The 16,534-nt window shown below is 43.0% G+C and overlaps 1 protein-coding gene across 7 annotated transcripts in view; it reads left to right on the plus strand.

Annotated features, from left to right (window-relative positions):
* The window catches only part of SIN3A (SIN3 transcription regulator family member A), a 61,911-nt gene that overhangs the window by 20,313 nt on the left and 25,064 nt on the right, over positions 1-16,534 (plus strand). For all 7 annotated transcript variants that reach the window (XM_083712163.1, XM_083712166.1, XM_083712168.1 and 4 more), the window contains exons 2-11: positions 4,796-5,017; positions 5,610-5,786; positions 8,231-8,337; positions 9,901-10,195; positions 10,762-11,010; positions 11,658-11,810; positions 12,336-12,494; positions 13,508-13,591; positions 14,314-14,432; positions 14,871-15,081. In XM_083712163.1, coding sequence (XP_083568289.1) covers positions 4,829-5,017; positions 5,610-5,786; positions 8,231-8,337; positions 9,901-10,195; positions 10,762-11,010; positions 11,658-11,810; positions 12,336-12,494; positions 13,508-13,591; positions 14,314-14,432; positions 14,871-15,081 — 1,743 coding nt within the window. In that variant the 5' untranslated portion in view covers positions 4,796-4,828. The remainder of the gene's footprint in view (positions 1-4,795; positions 5,018-5,609; positions 5,787-8,230; positions 8,338-9,900; positions 10,196-10,761; positions 11,011-11,657; positions 11,811-12,335; positions 12,495-13,507; positions 13,592-14,313; positions 14,433-14,870; positions 15,082-16,534) is intronic.

Below are 16,534 nucleotides of genomic sequence, written 5' to 3' on the forward strand. Positions count from 1 at the left end.
TGTCACAGTCAACATTCAGCATTCACATTGTTGGAAAAAGTAGCTAGGAGGCATCTCCAAGTATCCACTACTGCAGTTCAGTTGGGCCTCTGGCCCTAACCTTTATCTTTGTATGGCTATTTTTGTTTTTTTAATTTGCCGCATTCTCCTCTTTTTCTTCATTTTCCTTTTCAAAGTTTTTGTCTGGATAACAATTCATTCCTCACTGATGTTTATAAGTAGCCACATAATCTGGTCATCCTTGGGAAGAAACAATCTCATTTAGACTAGCAGGTAAGGGAGGTGTAAAAAAAAGTTGGTCCTCTGTGCCTTTCAGAGCCAGAATGGCTAGCTGGGCATCATGTGGATAGCAGACTACAATGGTTCTGTGGACTAGTTGCCTTGTGAACCTATTTTCCTTTCCCCAGGCAACCAGTGTTCGAAATTAACCAGTTGCCAGTCGCTTTCTGCAACTCAGGAGTGCTCCCTTGTGGCCAAGTTGAGATTTGCAGCCACATGGTTTGCACATGGTGCAGAGAACTCTTCTGGCTGGGCAGGAGATGCCTTCCAGGGCGCTTGTTGATGTCTTTTCCATTCTTGTACAATTTACATAAGAAGCTCTTTCACACAGTTAAATAGATTGCTTCTCTTGGGGCGGGGGCAGAAAGGGAGATCTGGCCGATCTTCACCCCACCCCTTCAGCCTTTCTGTGAGACTGCAAGTTATGGACAGTTAAATGGGTTTTACTCAGGGCCTTAGAAAAAAGGTGCCATGAAGCTGTTAAAGCAAGTGTCACGCTTTTAACCAGTGCCTTTTTTCTAGGGGGGGAAAGGTGCTTGTACTGCATACCCTTGACAGAAAAAGGACTGGTTTTTATTGTGGGGCTTCTGCTGCTGATTCCTGAGCTGGCTGATTATTTAAGGAGTTTCTAATGGTGATCTTGCTTCTCAGAAATGAAATGACTCTAGCAGTTAAGCAGTGCCTCTTTTATTGCTTTGCCTTTCATTTTTCCCCATAATAATATTTTTGCTGGCTTGCTTGGAAGGTTTGCCCCCTTTATTTGAATTCTGCTGCATCATTTTCTTTTCTAGGAATGCATATTGAGCATGGGGGTGGGGAGAGCAGAGCTGGCCTAAGGAAGGTGGGCCCCCCTCTACACGGCCAGGTTGTGTTGGGGAAGGGGGATAAGGGGGTGGAGGGGGAAGCTGGGAGAATAGGAGGAGTAGGCGGCAACTGGAGCACTCCTGGAGCTGCCTTATGGGGCGAGAGGGTTACAGGGTTCTTTGGAGCTGCGGTAGCACTGACACCAATGTTTGGAAGCTGCAGGAGCTGCTTAAGAAGTTGGAGCAGCAAAACGAGCAGCTAGGTCTGCATTTGCAGCGCTGGTGGGGCTCCAGGCAACAGCCCCCAAAGGCTCCTCGGCAGCATCCCCAGCAGTGCAATCTTGGGTGTCTGCACCCTCTTGCTGCAACCATCCGCATCCCGCTGTTGCCCGTCACCACAAGGAGCAGCCCTCTACTTCCAGGGCTCAAAAGTCACTGCCTTGGCCCTAACAAAACTGGACCCAGGTGGCCTTTGCGGAGCTGCTAAAGCCCAGTGAGCTGGAGTGGCTGGCTGGCTGTGGGGAATCACTTGGCTTGTGCAGAACTTCTGGTGCCATGTTACCCTGCAGACCAGGTGATTCACAGAGCAGTGCAGCAGCAAAAGAGGCGTATCTTTTGGTGCGCTGCTGCCCCGCAGACCAACTGACTGACGTGGCATTGCAGCTACACCAGTCAGGTTGAGATGTTAGGCACCAAACAATGGCACCTGGACATCTCCACTGACTCGTTAAAGGCCAGTTGTCAGTCGCAAAATGTAACCAGCGCCTGGCTAATTTCGAACGCTGAGTCCAAGTAGAATAAATATTCTTATATCTTGAAATAGATATGAGAACCATTTTTGTCTTGTTCTTGGTTCTGGTCCTGTGACAGTGAGTGAGATTTACCTGCTTTTTGAACCCAACTCTGCAGCATGAGGCAGAACGCCTTTCTATTCCTTCCTGGAGATGAGTTAGCAAAGTTTGCTGATTACACCAAGTTGTTCAGGGTAGTTTTGAACAAAATAGGCTGTAAATCGCTCCAAATGGATCTCTCCAAACTGGGTGAAAGAGTATTAAAATGATAAATCTGATGCAGTGTTAATAAGTAAGGGGATGCACGCAAGGGGCAACATATCCTAACATTACATATATGCTATTGAGGGCTGAGCTGGTGCTGTCCTACCATTATAGGGTCATAGGGCCCAATGAAGATGTTGACCCAGGTTGTGGCAGCGGTAAAAATGGGGAATTATATTTTTGGGATCATCAGGGAAAGGATTGGAAACAAAACTGGAAATATCACAATGGCCTTATACAAGCCTATGGTGCAGCTGCACTTGAAATACTGTGTACAATCCTGGTTACCTATTTAGATATATCTAAATTTGTCTGGCAGGGCAAAAAGCCCAGAATAAAATTTAAGATTTTAACTGATGCAAAGGAAAGGGGGGGATTTGCCCTGCCAGATTTTAAACTTTACTATGAAGCGGCAGCATTCTGCTGGCTGAAGGACTGGCTACTTCTTGAGAATACAGACATTTTGGATTCTGAAGGTTTCAATAATACTTTTTTGGGTGGCATGCATATTTGTGGTATGATAAGGTTAAAGCTCATAAAGGTTTTAAAAATCATATTGTCAGGAAAGCACTATTTAATGTCTGGACTAGATATAAAGACTTGTTGGAAAATAAAACTCTAAGGTGGTTGTCGCCAATGGAAGCTAAAGCTGTTAAAAAGCTTAATATCGAGTCTAAATGGCCGAGATATTGCGAAATTCTAGAATATGAAGAGGACAGACTGAAATTGCAGAGTTTTGAGAAATTAAAAGGGAAAGTGAGAGATTGGCTTCATTATTATCAAATAATGGAGGTCTTTAAGATAGACAGGAAAATCGGCTTTCAGGTGGAAAAATCAAAATTGGAGAGTGAGTTGTTAGAATCCAGTACTAAAAATTTGTCAAGAATGTATAACTTGTTGCTGAAATGGAATACACAGGATGAAACGGTTAAATCAGCAATGATTAAGTGGGCCCAGGACATTGGCTATAATATTATGTTTGCTGACTGGGAAAAGTTGTGGACCACCGGGATGAAATTTACGGCATGTAATGCCTTAAGAGAAAATGTTATGAAAATGATTTACAGGTGGTACATGACCCCAGTCAAGCTTGCAAAAATCTATCATTTGCCGGACAATAAGTGTTGGAAGTGTAAAGAAAATGAAGGCACTTTTTTTCACCTTTGGTGGACATGCCCAAAGATTAAGGCTTTCTGGGAAATGATATATAATGAATTGAAAAAGGTATTTAAATATACCTTCCTGAAGAAACCAGAGGCCTTTCTCTTGGGTATTGTCGACCAGGGGGTGTTAAATAAGGATAAAACTTTTTTTATGTATGCTACAACAGCAGCAAGAATACTCATCGCAAAGTACTGGAAGACACAAGATCTACCCAACTTGGAAGAATGGCAGATGAAGGTGATTGACTACATGGGTCTGGCAGAAATGACGAGCAGAATCCGAAACCAGGGAAGAGAAACAGCGGAAGAAGATTGGAAAAAATTTAAGGACTATTTAAAGAACTACTGCAAAATTAATGAGTGTTAAAATAATGTTGGATTAGAAAATAAGCAGTTACTAGCGGTAAAGGATAAGTCAAAGAGAATAAGTAAGATTAAACTTAAGTTAAAATAAGGGAAGGATTTGCTGAATAATTGATTAGAAATTGGAATACAGAAAGGGGAAGTATGAGGAAGTCGGGGAAGTAAACTATAAGAAAATAAGATTTTGATATTGTACTTGTTTTTTGTTTGTTGTGTCTATTGTATTGTTTTGTTTTTGTTGTTATAAAAATGATGGAAATTTTAATAAAAAATTTATATATAAAAAAAATACAATCCTGGTTACCACAACTCTTAAAGGATATTATGATGCTGGAATTCAAATCCTCACTCAGCCATGAAATTCACTAGTTGTTATTGTCCCACATGTGCCTAAATTTCAGTCCCACTGTCCTCTCTGTATGATCTGTTTTGCTATGGCTCCTAGCTTTTATATCTCAGTTTCTAACACTGCAAACAAGCCTTGTGAAGTAGATTAATATTTGCAAACAAAAACACTTAAGGAAGCTTTTAAAAAGCAGGTTAACCTGAGAAGTAGGTTAGGCTAAAAGAGTGATCTGCCAAAGGCCATTCAGAAGAACTTGGCTAACTCAGCTTGGATTGAAACTGGTCTTTCTTCCGGTGGGGTGGGGTGGGGGTGGATTAGGATCTGCACAAGCAGATATGGTAGCATTTATCTTGTATATGGTGCTTTAGTTCTATAGTTTGGCATAACTGCACTCATGAAGCCATCCAGTTTCTGTCAAGTTTATCATGATACATTTAAGGTGAAACTAAAATGTAATGTTTGTCCACCTATAAATCTTCAGTCTAGTCACATTACACCCTCTAAACTCGTGTTTCCCAAACTTTGGTCTCCAGCTGTGTTGGGACTACAATTCCCACCAACCCTGACCCCACTGGTCCTGCTTGTGAGGGATGATGAGAGTTGTAGTCTAAAAACAGCTGAGACCCTAGTTTGGGAAACACTGCTCTAAATTCCTACAAAGAGCAGTCTTTGTTTAAATGCATAACTAGAATCTTTGTTGTTTTGTCTCCTTGATTTTGAAATAAAATTTTTACTGTTAAGGTTGACAATTCGTTGCTTCTATTTGTCCATTCCTCTTTCTAACAGGTTTTATAGTGCTTTCCTGAGCATGAATTCAGAATGAAGCGGCGATTGGATGAACAGGAGTCACCTGTGTACGCGTCACAGCAGAGACGTATCGCCAGCAACACAGAACCATTCCAACACCAGCATCGTGTTCTTGCTCCAGCACCTCCTGTATATGAATCTGTTTCGGAGACCATGCAATCTGCTACTGGGATACAGTACTCTGTAACACCCAGCTACCAGGTAGAATTGCTGTCATGTTTTTTAAGCTTATGTCCTCTCAGGAAGTTCATCAATCTTCATTGCTCTGTGGGCAAACAATAACATAACAATAAAGAGCATGTTTTCTCTCTCCTCCACCTCCCAGTGTGTGAGACTCAAGCCTCCTTGCCCTTGGAAGTAGATACAGTCTTGAGGCCCATTATTTAACAGTGCAATCCTCAGCATGTTCGTTTGGAAGTAAATCTCATGGTCAAGCTGGTACTGTCAGTAATGGGGATGGGTGTATCAGTTTAAATAGGTGACAGGGTTCTAGCCATGCTCTTCCTGTGCCCAACTGTGGGGACTCTGCACAGGGATGCATCATTGTTGTTCAGACATGTCACTCCAGGCCAGGCTTAGCTTTCTCAAAGGAGGAGCACTTGAAAGCAAAGCTCTAGGCTGGACAACCAAAGATGCTTCAGCAATATGAGTTCATTTTTTGCCACAGATGTTGCTTTGATGGAAGTTATTTGGAGTCATCATTCCCAGGTGACCTCCAGAGCAATTGTTTGGAGATACCCATGCTGGCATAAGGCTTAACCCTAGTGGCTTGTCTTTATTCTCTCCTTCCCAGGTGTCCACTGTGCCGCAGAGCTCCAGCAGTCATGGGCCCACTCTCGCAACTGCCCATAGTGGGCATCACCATCCCAACCCACCCCAGCCTCATGGCAGCCAAGTGGTGCAGAGTCATGCTCACCCAACTCCCCCTGCAGCACCAGTGCAGGGGCAGCAACAATTCCAGAGGCTGAAGGTAAGGTCTGAGGTAGATTAACTTGGTTTCATTTAACCTTTCTTCAGAGAAGCACAGACTGCTTGGGGAAATGAGAAAGTTACGCTGTTAGCTCAAGCGGATATCCACTTACTTGGTTGCAAGTTGCTTTGGGTTGCCATTGGCAACATAAAGCGATTAACATATTGTATAAATATATAAAATAAAGTGTTGTATGGCTGCGGGCTTTTAGAACTTTTAGGTCAGGGGTCAGCAAACTTTTTCAGCAGGGGGCCGGTCCACTGTCCCTTAGACCTTGTGGGGGGCCGGACTGTATTTTGAGGGGGGAAATGAACGAATTCCCATGGCCCAAAAATAACCCAGAGATGCATTTTAAATAAAAGGACACATTCTACTCATGTAAAAACACGCTGATTCCTGGACCATCCGTGGGCCAGATTTAGAAGGCGATTGGGCCTTAGTTTGCCTACCCATGAAGTAGGTTAATCCTGGTTTTATCTGGGGGATGGTATGCAGTTTTTGTATGAGTCTTTGCTAGCAGCTTTTGGAATAACTAGTCAAGGTTTGTTTTTGTGCCTTGCTGCAAACTTGACCAGATAAGCTATAGTGGTGTACATTGAGGAATAGCAGAAATAAGATACATACCCTGTTTTATCAATAGTTTAGTAACACTGAAGAACTTCAACTGTACTGTTATGGTTTTCTCTCTTCTTCTTACATTGCTGTTAATCTAACTGCATGGATCTCATATCTTGGCTGTTAAAATGTTTCTTTTCCACTGCCACCCCTACATAAAGGTCAGCAACAGAGGGGGAAGCAGAAGTCAAAGAGCATTTAAGTCAGTGATGGAGGGCCTGTGACACCCCCTCCCCCAAGTTCTTGTTGGACTCCGGTTCACATCAGCCTTAGTCACCACACTAGTGGTCAGGCATAATGGGAGTTGTATGCCAGAAACAATTGGATGGCCACAGGTTCCCAATCTTTTGGTTAAGGCCACTTGCTGTCCCACTAAAATTTTGTGCAGGCCTAGGACGTTTTGATTACTTGCGTGTTCACCTGGACAAATTATTGTATTTATATACCACATTTTTCTTTCAACAAGCTCAAGGTGGTGTACATGGTTTTCTGCCTCCCTATTTCACCCTCACAACAACCCTGTGAGGTAGGTTAGGTTAGGAGGTGGTGTTGGGCCCAAGGTCTCCCAGGGAGCTTTATGGTTGTCGTCCTTGGCCAAGGAGGGCATGTCCCTGACAAGGGGATGTGTGAACTCTGATAGCCTCTGATCATCTCTTCTATAGGTTGTTTTGTTACGCTGTATTCAATACTAGTCCTACTCAAAGTAAACCCTCTGAAATTAATGAACTTAAGACAGTCCTTTTCATTAACTTTTATTCTGAGTAAGGCTGACTTTACATACATCCCATTTCTTATATGTATGTAAATAACTACTTTTGGGGGGTGTTTCTTTGTCCTGTACATGTTTTCTGCTACAGCCACTGTCAGTTGCAGTGAGTATTACTTTGTGAAGGTATCTCTGGTATAGCTCTTGGCTGCGGCCAAGAAATGGCCTGCGGGGGGCGGGGAGAGAAGCCCTCTGAGGCGTGTTTCTCCATTTTTTAAAAGAAATTTGCCAACCAGCAATTGTGCCTTGGTTGTCGAACAAAAAAGTGAACAAAAGTTTCTATCATTGAACTCAGGAAAACTGTTACGTAAGTCTGAGGAAAGAGCACATGCATAGCCCAGCTGTTGCAGGGAAAAAAAACTTTTTTAAAAACAGGTTTTCACTCAGGCTGAAATATTGCTTAAATAACCAGCCTGAAGAGTGGCTGTGGTACAGTATATTGTTTTTCTGCACAGCACCCTGCTTATGAAGGGTTTGCAATTTCAGGCTTGTCCACTAGACATTTGTTTTAAAAGCCTGCTTGGAAGCCCTGGATCCATCACTCTTCTGGGTCTGTGGAAACAGGCGCTCTTATCCAACCCTTTGTAATTTGTAAATTTCCCCAGAAAGCAGCAGCAAAATGCACATCACAAAACGGCCACACCCATCACAACGTAAAACAAGAAAGTAGTGTCAGGTCCCTTACTGTGCCCCTCCTTGGAACTTTGCCTTGGGCTGCAGTAGCACTACTCACTTCTTGAGAGGACTGTTGTGTTGCATGACAAGAGATGTGAAGCTCCAGAAAGGCCACCCCCCCAAAAAAATGGTAGAAGTGTGGGACAGACTATTCTCCTCCACTCTTCCCAGTTCTCTGTTTTCCCCCAGGTCTTTATATCTCTTATGTACGGCTGGGCTTCACAGAAGAGAGAGCTATACACAGTGCAGAATTGCTTTCTGGTGGAAGAATAAGTTTTGCTTAACTGCTTTTTTCTATCTCAGGGGTTGCATTCCCTGTGCATGTGCAAGAATGGAGATAAAATGGTGACAGAAAGACATGTTCCTAAGTTGCTTTTGTTGGTCCTAGGTGGAAGATGCCCTCTCCTACCTTGACCAAGTGAAGCTGCAATTTGGCAGCCAGCCTCAAGTCTACAACGACTTCTTGGACATCATGAAGGAGTTTAAATCTCAAAGGTGCGAACCTGCTGTGTGCTTTATTTTAACAGATGCTTCTTTGGGCCATGTAGTATTTCACTAGTAAGGTCAAAATCAAATACCTGACAATATCACACATTTGAATCTTTCCCTTTGTCTGCCCTAAATTCACTACAGTCCTATCTTGCCTGCTGTTTTTTCTTGTGCTTGTTTTCATAATTCTACTCGCAGCCAAACTTCCTTTTTTAGCCCCTGATCTGGCTAAAACCCCTCATGCCTAACACCCCCATCTATAGTGGGTCCCAAAAAAGCAAAGTTTGCTCTTAAGTATGCCTTATCCAAGGTCCAAATGATAGTCTGGATGGGCTTGATAGGTAGGGCCTGAGCATGCCTAGTGTCTTGATAGGAGGCTGTCTGAATACATAGGAAGAGAATCAATAGCAGCCATAGGAAAACACAAGTAAAATGTAAAAAAGTGGCTGCATCACTAGATATGGTTCTCAATGTATTTTGAGAAAACTCCTCTTTCGGGGAGAGGCTTTTATGCTTCATGTTCACTTCTGCAGCTGCCTTTTTTGCTTTTGAAGACTCACTTGGAACCTGTCTCATCGACTTCCACTGTGGAAGAAATGCACGTAACAAAATTAAGAAGTCCATGATTTACTTTCTGATGTTGCACTTTAAAAAGAAAAAAAATGAATTTTTATTAGATTTTTTAATATACCCAAAGAGAAATAAAGCAAACAGGAGTTGCCAAAGTATCAAAATAAAAAGGAAATGATAAATACTACCAACAGCCACTTAACTTGTCATTGCAGATTTGATACTTGTATAAAGATGGTTTCTTGGGGGAGGGGGAAAGAAGTAGATGCTTTGGGGGGGGGGCAGAAAAAGAAAACACAATCCCCTCTTTTTTCTCACCCGTCCCCCATGAGATTTAGAATCTTGAGTTTTAGCAATAGATTATCAGACAAACATGTCCTGTTCACCTTTTTGCTTATTGTGAAATGCCCATGCCTATATATTTTCTTTATTTATATTAAATATTATCTGCCTTTCATTAAAAAAATTCCAAAGTGTTAATAAAAACAATTCATAAAACAAATAAATTCAATTTGTAACCAGCAAATAAGCATTAAAAATAAAATCTTAAAAAGCTAAAAACAGAACAAACAATTCCAAAACCCATCTACAGTCTAAATGCCTGTACAAATAGGACGGTCTTCAGCAGGCTCTGACAGCTTGTGATGTCATGCCAGGTGGGCTCCTGATGAGGGGCATTCCACAGTTGAGGTGACACCATAGGTACGGTGCTCTTCTTTATAGAAGCATGACACATTTCTGCTAAAGAGGGTAGTTGAAGCAGAACCATTCCAGAAGTTCTTCAGGCCTGGGCAGGCTGGAAAGGAAAGAGGTGCTTGTTCAAGAATTTGGTTACTTTTATTTCCCCAAGCAGCATGTTTTGTTGGCAGCTTGCCTGCCTTATTTTCTGCTAGTAGCTGTAATGTGTTCTCTAAATGTAGTGCTATGCATGTCTGAAATGTGTCAAATCCACAGAGGAGAGCTGATCTCTCTCTTCCTCCTTGTCTTTTGATTTCACAGCATTGATACTCCAGGAGTGATTAGCCGGGTGTCTCAGCTGTTCAAAGGCCATCCTGATTTGATTATGGGTTTCAACACTTTCTTGCCTCCTGGCTACAAAATTGAAGTGCAGACTAATGACATGGTGAATGTAACGACACCAGGGCAGGTTCATCAGATCCCGACCCACGGCCTCCAGCCCCAGCCTCAGCCCCAGCCCCAGCCCCAGCATCAGCATCAGTCTCAGCCATCAGCACAGTCTGCCCCAGCCCCAGCACAGCCAGCACCACAGCCGACACCTGCCAAGATCAGCAAGGTAACCTCAAATGAAACAGGTAGTCTCTAGCTTAGAAGTAGGGACACCTGTGGTTTCCGGACAGAGAAGGCCCTCTCAAGGGACAAAGTGAGGTTGATTTGGGGTTTTGTCAAGGAGGCATGTTCCCAAAGTGGAGAGTTAGAGACAGATAGCTGACCTTTGGGGCACAATCCACCAACACATTCTGTGCACGAGCACAATATCTGTTTGGAATTTCCCTCTTCAGGCACAAAAATTTCTGGGCCAACCAAGCTTCTGCAGCTCTGCTTTGTTAGCATACCATAGTTGGTGTTGTGTAAATGATCTAGCTAGGTGGATTCACAAGGGAATAGCACTGCCTTTGGGAAAGGAGTTGAAGTAGATGAGCATCTTGTTCCTTTCATCTCTATATTGCTGCATGGTTATTCTGGGCAAGCTCTGTATCGTCCTGAGGTAATAATAAGTTTTGCTGTTTGTTTTGCTTTTGAGCATAGTCAAAGCAGCACTCTGGAGGGCTCACTAAGGGCTCACTCAATACGTGGCTGTTCAGGAACCAGTGTAACCCAGTGTCTGCTTTTCATTTCCAGCCATCCCAGCTACAGACACATACACCAACCAGCCAGCAGACTCCCCCAATCCCCTATGCATCCCCTCGCTCTCCACCAGTCCAGCCCCATGCACCTGTGACAATCTCTCTTGGATCCACACCATCCCTCCAGAATAACCAGCCGGTTGAGTTTAATCATGCAATCAACTACGTCAATAAGATCAAGAATCGTTTCCAGGGACAGCCAGACATTTACAAGGCTTTCTTGGAGATCCTCCATACCTATCAGGTGAGTGGGCAACTGCACAAGTCTTAATGACACCTTTTTCCTGTTCAATATTCACTTTTATATAGAAGAAACGAGTGGCTTGTCAAGCAAAGCAAGAAAAGATGATTACTGGGTGCAGTGCTATTTTTCTAGAAAAAGAGGTACCGGAACTCACCCTGAACACCTCCCTTGTTCTCTTATAATGGCAATGGCGCCCACCTGAGAGGTGCCAGAACTCAGTTCCGGCAAGTTCTGCCTTAAAAAAGCCCTGACTGGGTGAAACATTACAAGTAGTAAATCCCCAGCCAGTTGACATTAGCTCAGTTTTGCTTCAAATCTACCTGCTTCAAACCTTCAAAGTTCCTACCTGCAGAGCAGGAAATTTTCTCCAGAGATGCTGTTTAAAAGCCATCATTAATGGAGATCAGTCATACAAAGGGTGCAACACTTGTAGAACAGCCAGATGTGCCTCTCAAGTGTCTGGCCCTCCGTGGAATCCTTCCAGGGGCAGGAAGGAAACTTCTTCCATGTCCTTTTTATCTTGTCATCTGATGCTTTTCTCTTGAGCTCTCATGCTAGGTGTTGTGGATTTTCTTTAAGAACCAGGAGAATGAAACTGGTTAGAACAGCTGCTCTGAGCTCTTCCTTTCCCTTCCATCTCATGACAGAAAGAGCAGCGGAATGCCAAGGAAGCAGGAGGCAACTACACACCGGCACTGACTGAGCAGGAGGTCTATGCCCAGGTGGCCCGTCTTTTCAAGAACCAGGAAGATCTGCTCTCGGAGTTTGGGCAGTTCCTGCCAGATGCAAACAGCTCTGTGGTGAGTTTGCTCCTAATGTTGTTACTTACAGGGCACCTTGAAGGAGAGCATTGCTTATCCTGTTCTGCTTACTCCTTATGTCATAGTGTAACTTTTGAAGTACTGGGATATGGATTAATTAATGAGGTGGGAGATATTTAATTATAATAATTAAATAAACAAAATAGATTGGACTTCAGAGCAAGAGTTCCTAATTAGGGTTTCTATTGAAGACAGGAGTGCCTAGTGTGCTCTGGTCCATGGGGTCACGACTAAACAACAAATTGTCTTATGATTCCCTTTTAGAGTATCACAGGCAAAGAGCCAATTTTCTTAGTTTCCTTTCTGGAAAGGATATACTTTGCGTGATGTGAGCTGAGTCCTGTTCTCTACGCCCGCCCCCACTGTCCCCCCAGTTAACAAGGCCATTTTAATATCAAGTTCCTTGAGCTCTAGAGCTTTGCCTGGGTGATTACAATTAAATACATTTGCCTGTATGGGATACTGGGATCAATAAATGTATTTGTACATTGTTGTTTAAACAAGCTTTTAAGCAAGACAACTGCAGAGAAAGTGGAGTCTGTGAGAAATGACCATGGGGGCACAGTCAAGAAGCCCCAACTTAACAGCAAGCAGCAAAGACCTAATCAGAATGGCTGTCAGATCCGGCGGCATGCCGCAACTGGGACAACTCCTCCAGTGAAGGTGAGCATTGATCATCATCTTCATCAATAGGCTGATACCAGATACTGCAATGGTCTGTTGCAATGAAAGCAACAGAGTCCCTTGTGACCCTTAAATGTTGTATTGTGGCCTAAGCTTCTGTGGACTAGAGGCCACTGGATCAGATGCATGAAGGTGTTTCATTAGTTGGTAGATGCACATATTTATGTTTGAAAACAGTAGGATTGGGCTGGAGGAGGAGACTATGAAGAAGGTCACAGAAGGTCTGCTGCATTTCTGCATAAAGCCCAAAGCAAGAACAGAGTGAGCTGTTAGTGGGACAGCGGTCCCTGATTGACTGTATGCTTAGTTGTAAGTTATAAATGGGCTCATTTTAGCTGGAAAATCATTTGTTCATCACAGCCTATCAGAGCTTTTGAATCATTGTCTTCCTAATATTTATTTATTACAATAACATTTCAGGATGCAAATTCTTCTGAAGGGAATGGAGGGGCTGTGCTGCTCTAGGAGAAAAAACTCATAAGCAGGGAGTTAACCTTGGTGAGAGTGAGGGAACAGCCAGTAAAGGTGTCCCATGGCATCTGGGAGCCCTTGTGTGAGGTCTGCAAGAAAAGGTTGAGGTCCTGGGTGAGGAGAAGGCAGGCTTATAATCTTTTCTGAGACCTGGGATGCCAGCAAATAAGGAAGGTTGTTGAACTCTTGTTGATCAATTAACTTGTTGCAAATGAAACAGTGTTTGTAATTCACCCTTTGTATTTTAATGCTTTGCCTTTCCAAGCTGATAATGAAAACCCAGTGAAGAGTTAGTAGTATGTATCTACTGACTGGTTTTCTTACATGCCTACTTCATATGCCTTCAGTAACCATTGTTTAACCCTACCAAAACAACAGTAATGTATACCATTCTCCACTTCTCTGGCTTCTCTGCAGCAGCTTAGCAAAACTAAAATATTTTGCAATAGGCATCAGCCCAAGTATTATCTTTCGACTCTGGTTTTTGAAACTCTTTTGCGGCTCATTATCTCTTTCTGCAGAAGAAACCAAAGCTGCTCAGTTTGAAGGACCCTTCAGTGGTAGAAGCTGGAAAACATGGGACAGAGTCTCTGTTCTTTGACAAGGTGAGACTTTGGATGACATCTGCTGAAGCAGCCATTAGTTTTCAAACAGCCCTAGCGCTTTCTTTATTTGAGTCCTACTCCCAGATCAGAGTGCATTAGGAAAGAAGCCTTAAGCCTCCCAGATGTTACCTGTCTGTCAGTCTCAGCATCTAACGGGGGGGGGGGGGGGCTTATGACCTTCTCACACAACTTCTGCATCACTGCCCCTTTTCACACCTCAGCCGGCTGTATATTTCTCCTGACTAGGTGAGATCTCTGATTTCTAGATACCTTTTGAAGCCACTGTTTCAGAGACTAAATGACATTTTGAAAATTTGCGAAACCCCAGCAAATTTTGAAAAAAGTACCCTTCTGTACAAAAGTAGCAGTGAACTAGGCGGCTTTGCATTATAATTTTCAGCAATGAAAACAATTACAACTATTAAAAAGAGTTTCATGTTTAAAAACAATTTCAGATGCAAATGAACAACATTTTCATTTGTCAGGTACTAAGATTAACCAGTTTTAAAACAGCATAATAATCTACCAAAGTGGATTCAAGGCTTGTTTAAATTGGAACATTAGCTCTTAAATCAGTAAAATTTTATATAGGTGTTCATTCCATTTATGAATTGTTTCCCATGTTGCATCCCAAAGAGATGGTGTTAAGTACAGTGTATTGACGGTGTTGTCATTCATTTTTCTCAACAATTTGCTAACCATATTTTTCCTTCTCCCACAAGGTTCGGAAAGCTCTGCGAAGCACAGAAGCATATGAGAATTTCCTCCGTTGCCTGGTCATTTTTAATCAGGAGGTGATATCCCGAGCTGAGCTTGTGCAGTTAGTTTCTCCATTTTTGGGGTAAGTGAAATAAATGATACTTGGCTGCATGATTCATTGCCAGCTGTTTGTACATTGGGGTGCTTGACAAAGCAGATGAATTTACTGGCTGCATTGAGTCAACTTGATTTGGAAAGTTGGGAATTAGCAGCAGTGAACATTGGGCTCACTCGCTCCCTCCCCTGCTTTCCTTCTTCCTCCAATTGCAAGGCGAAGAGATTAGATGCTTCTGCTTCTGGTTGGTTGCAAACCATAGTTGTGGTGCTGAATCCACACAGCAAAATGTGGCATGCTTAAACCACAATTCCAAACAGGAATAAGTTATGGCAATGCAGTTTGTCCTTTTTTGTGTCCTAAATGTGTAAATCATTTAGACAAAAGACTTAGATAATCTTCCTGCAACCATTGAGTTCTATAATATTTTCTCTTTCCTCTCCCATTCCCCCCCTCTCTTTTTAGGAAATTCCCAGAGCTGTTCACTTGGTTTAAAAACTTTCTGGGTTACAAAGAGTCTGCACACATGGAGACTTTCCCTAAGGAACGGGCTACAGAAGGGATAGCAATGGAAATAGACTACGCTTCTTGTAAGAGACTTGGCTCTAGCTACAGAGCCTTGCCGAAGAGCTACCAGCAGCCCAAGTGCACTGGTCGGACTCCGTTGTGTAAGGAGGTAAGGCAGCATTCTTCATATTGAAGTAAATGATGCTAGTGGAAAATAGGAAGGTGCTGTGCATCAGCTTGGACAGTTGCCTAGCCCAGGAGAGTCTGCTCTGTCTGGCAGTAGCTCTCTATCGTCTCAGGGAAAGATCTTTCCCATCATTTGCTGCAGCATAATAAATTGGAGGTGCCTGGGACATTCCTTTAAGCCATGTGTGCTACCACTGGGCTGTCGTTCTTTCCTTGGAGGTTCAGAGGAAGAGCCCTTGGAATGACAGTACCCTGAGACTTAAGTAGGCAGGAGGAAAATGGCGCAACTTTGGCCAAAGTGACTGAAGTCGTAAGCTTTCTTTCTTTTTGCAAAAATAACAGGAAAAGAAGAAACAGCAGCTAGCACCAACAATTAAAGTATTCTGTCAATCCTGACTTAAATGTATAAATTAATGTAGGCAGTCCATATGTCCGAATAAATATCCAGATTATTATAAAATGTACATAATTTCTTTTCCAATTAATTTCATTTTAATTTTAACAATTTTAACAAATTAACATCAAATTTTACACCAAATTTCTACACATTTTAAAAGTTGACTCCTCACCCTTCTTCCGTGGTGTTTGTATTCCCACCCATTCTTGCAGCAATTATACCTTTATCTATTCCACATTCCCTTCATTACAAATTTATCATTCATCTGCTGCTGCTCATATTTTAATCCTGCCTGCAATTCCATTTAACTATGATATTTCCCAAATTGTCCAAATAAGGATCTCATTCTTCCACAAAAGAGTTCTCATTAGATCTCTTCTTTTGCTGTCACCTCCCACATGGACAAGAGTGCCTTCTACTTTAAGCCAAATTAATCAAATTTATAAGGAAGCCAGCTGCTTACATGTTCGCTTCTGAGGCTTTTCGGCAGTGGAGTCAGCAGAGATGTCCATCCACCCCTTGCCTCTCCTGCCTGTATCAGAGTCCTTTGACTCTGGCAGGGAGAGGGAGCAAACAATGCTTGTGGCATAATTTGCCACCCTGGTACCACCAGGGTGATTGAGGAATGCATTTGCCTTTTCTGCCCCCTATATTCTCCATCCAAGTCTCCCTGATCTTTGAGATAAGCTCTCATGGTGACTACTCAACTTGGGAGTCAGCTGTACATTATTTCAAGCACCCAGGATGTGAGCAGGCTCAAATGGGGAATATATTGTATACGGTCCCTGATGCCGGGAGTCGTGAACCGGTGGCCCTCTAGGATTTGGATTGCAACTCCCATCATGCTCTGAACTAGTGTCCTGCACACTAACCAGCACATCATGCTAGCTCCCAAAAGTCTGAGGCAATGGGAGTTGTTGTCCCACAAATAGCAACCCTCCCTGCCTTAAATACAGTGGTACCTCAGGTTAAGAACTTAGTTCGTTCCAGAGGTCCGTTCTTAACCTGAGGTACCACTTTAGCTAATGGGGCCTCCCGC

This window comes from Podarcis gaigeae (genome assembly GCF_964106915.1).
Source record: "Podarcis gaigeae genome assembly, chromosome: 14".
Lineage (NCBI taxonomy): Eukaryota > Metazoa > Chordata > Lepidosauria > Squamata > Lacertidae > Podarcis > Podarcis gaigeae.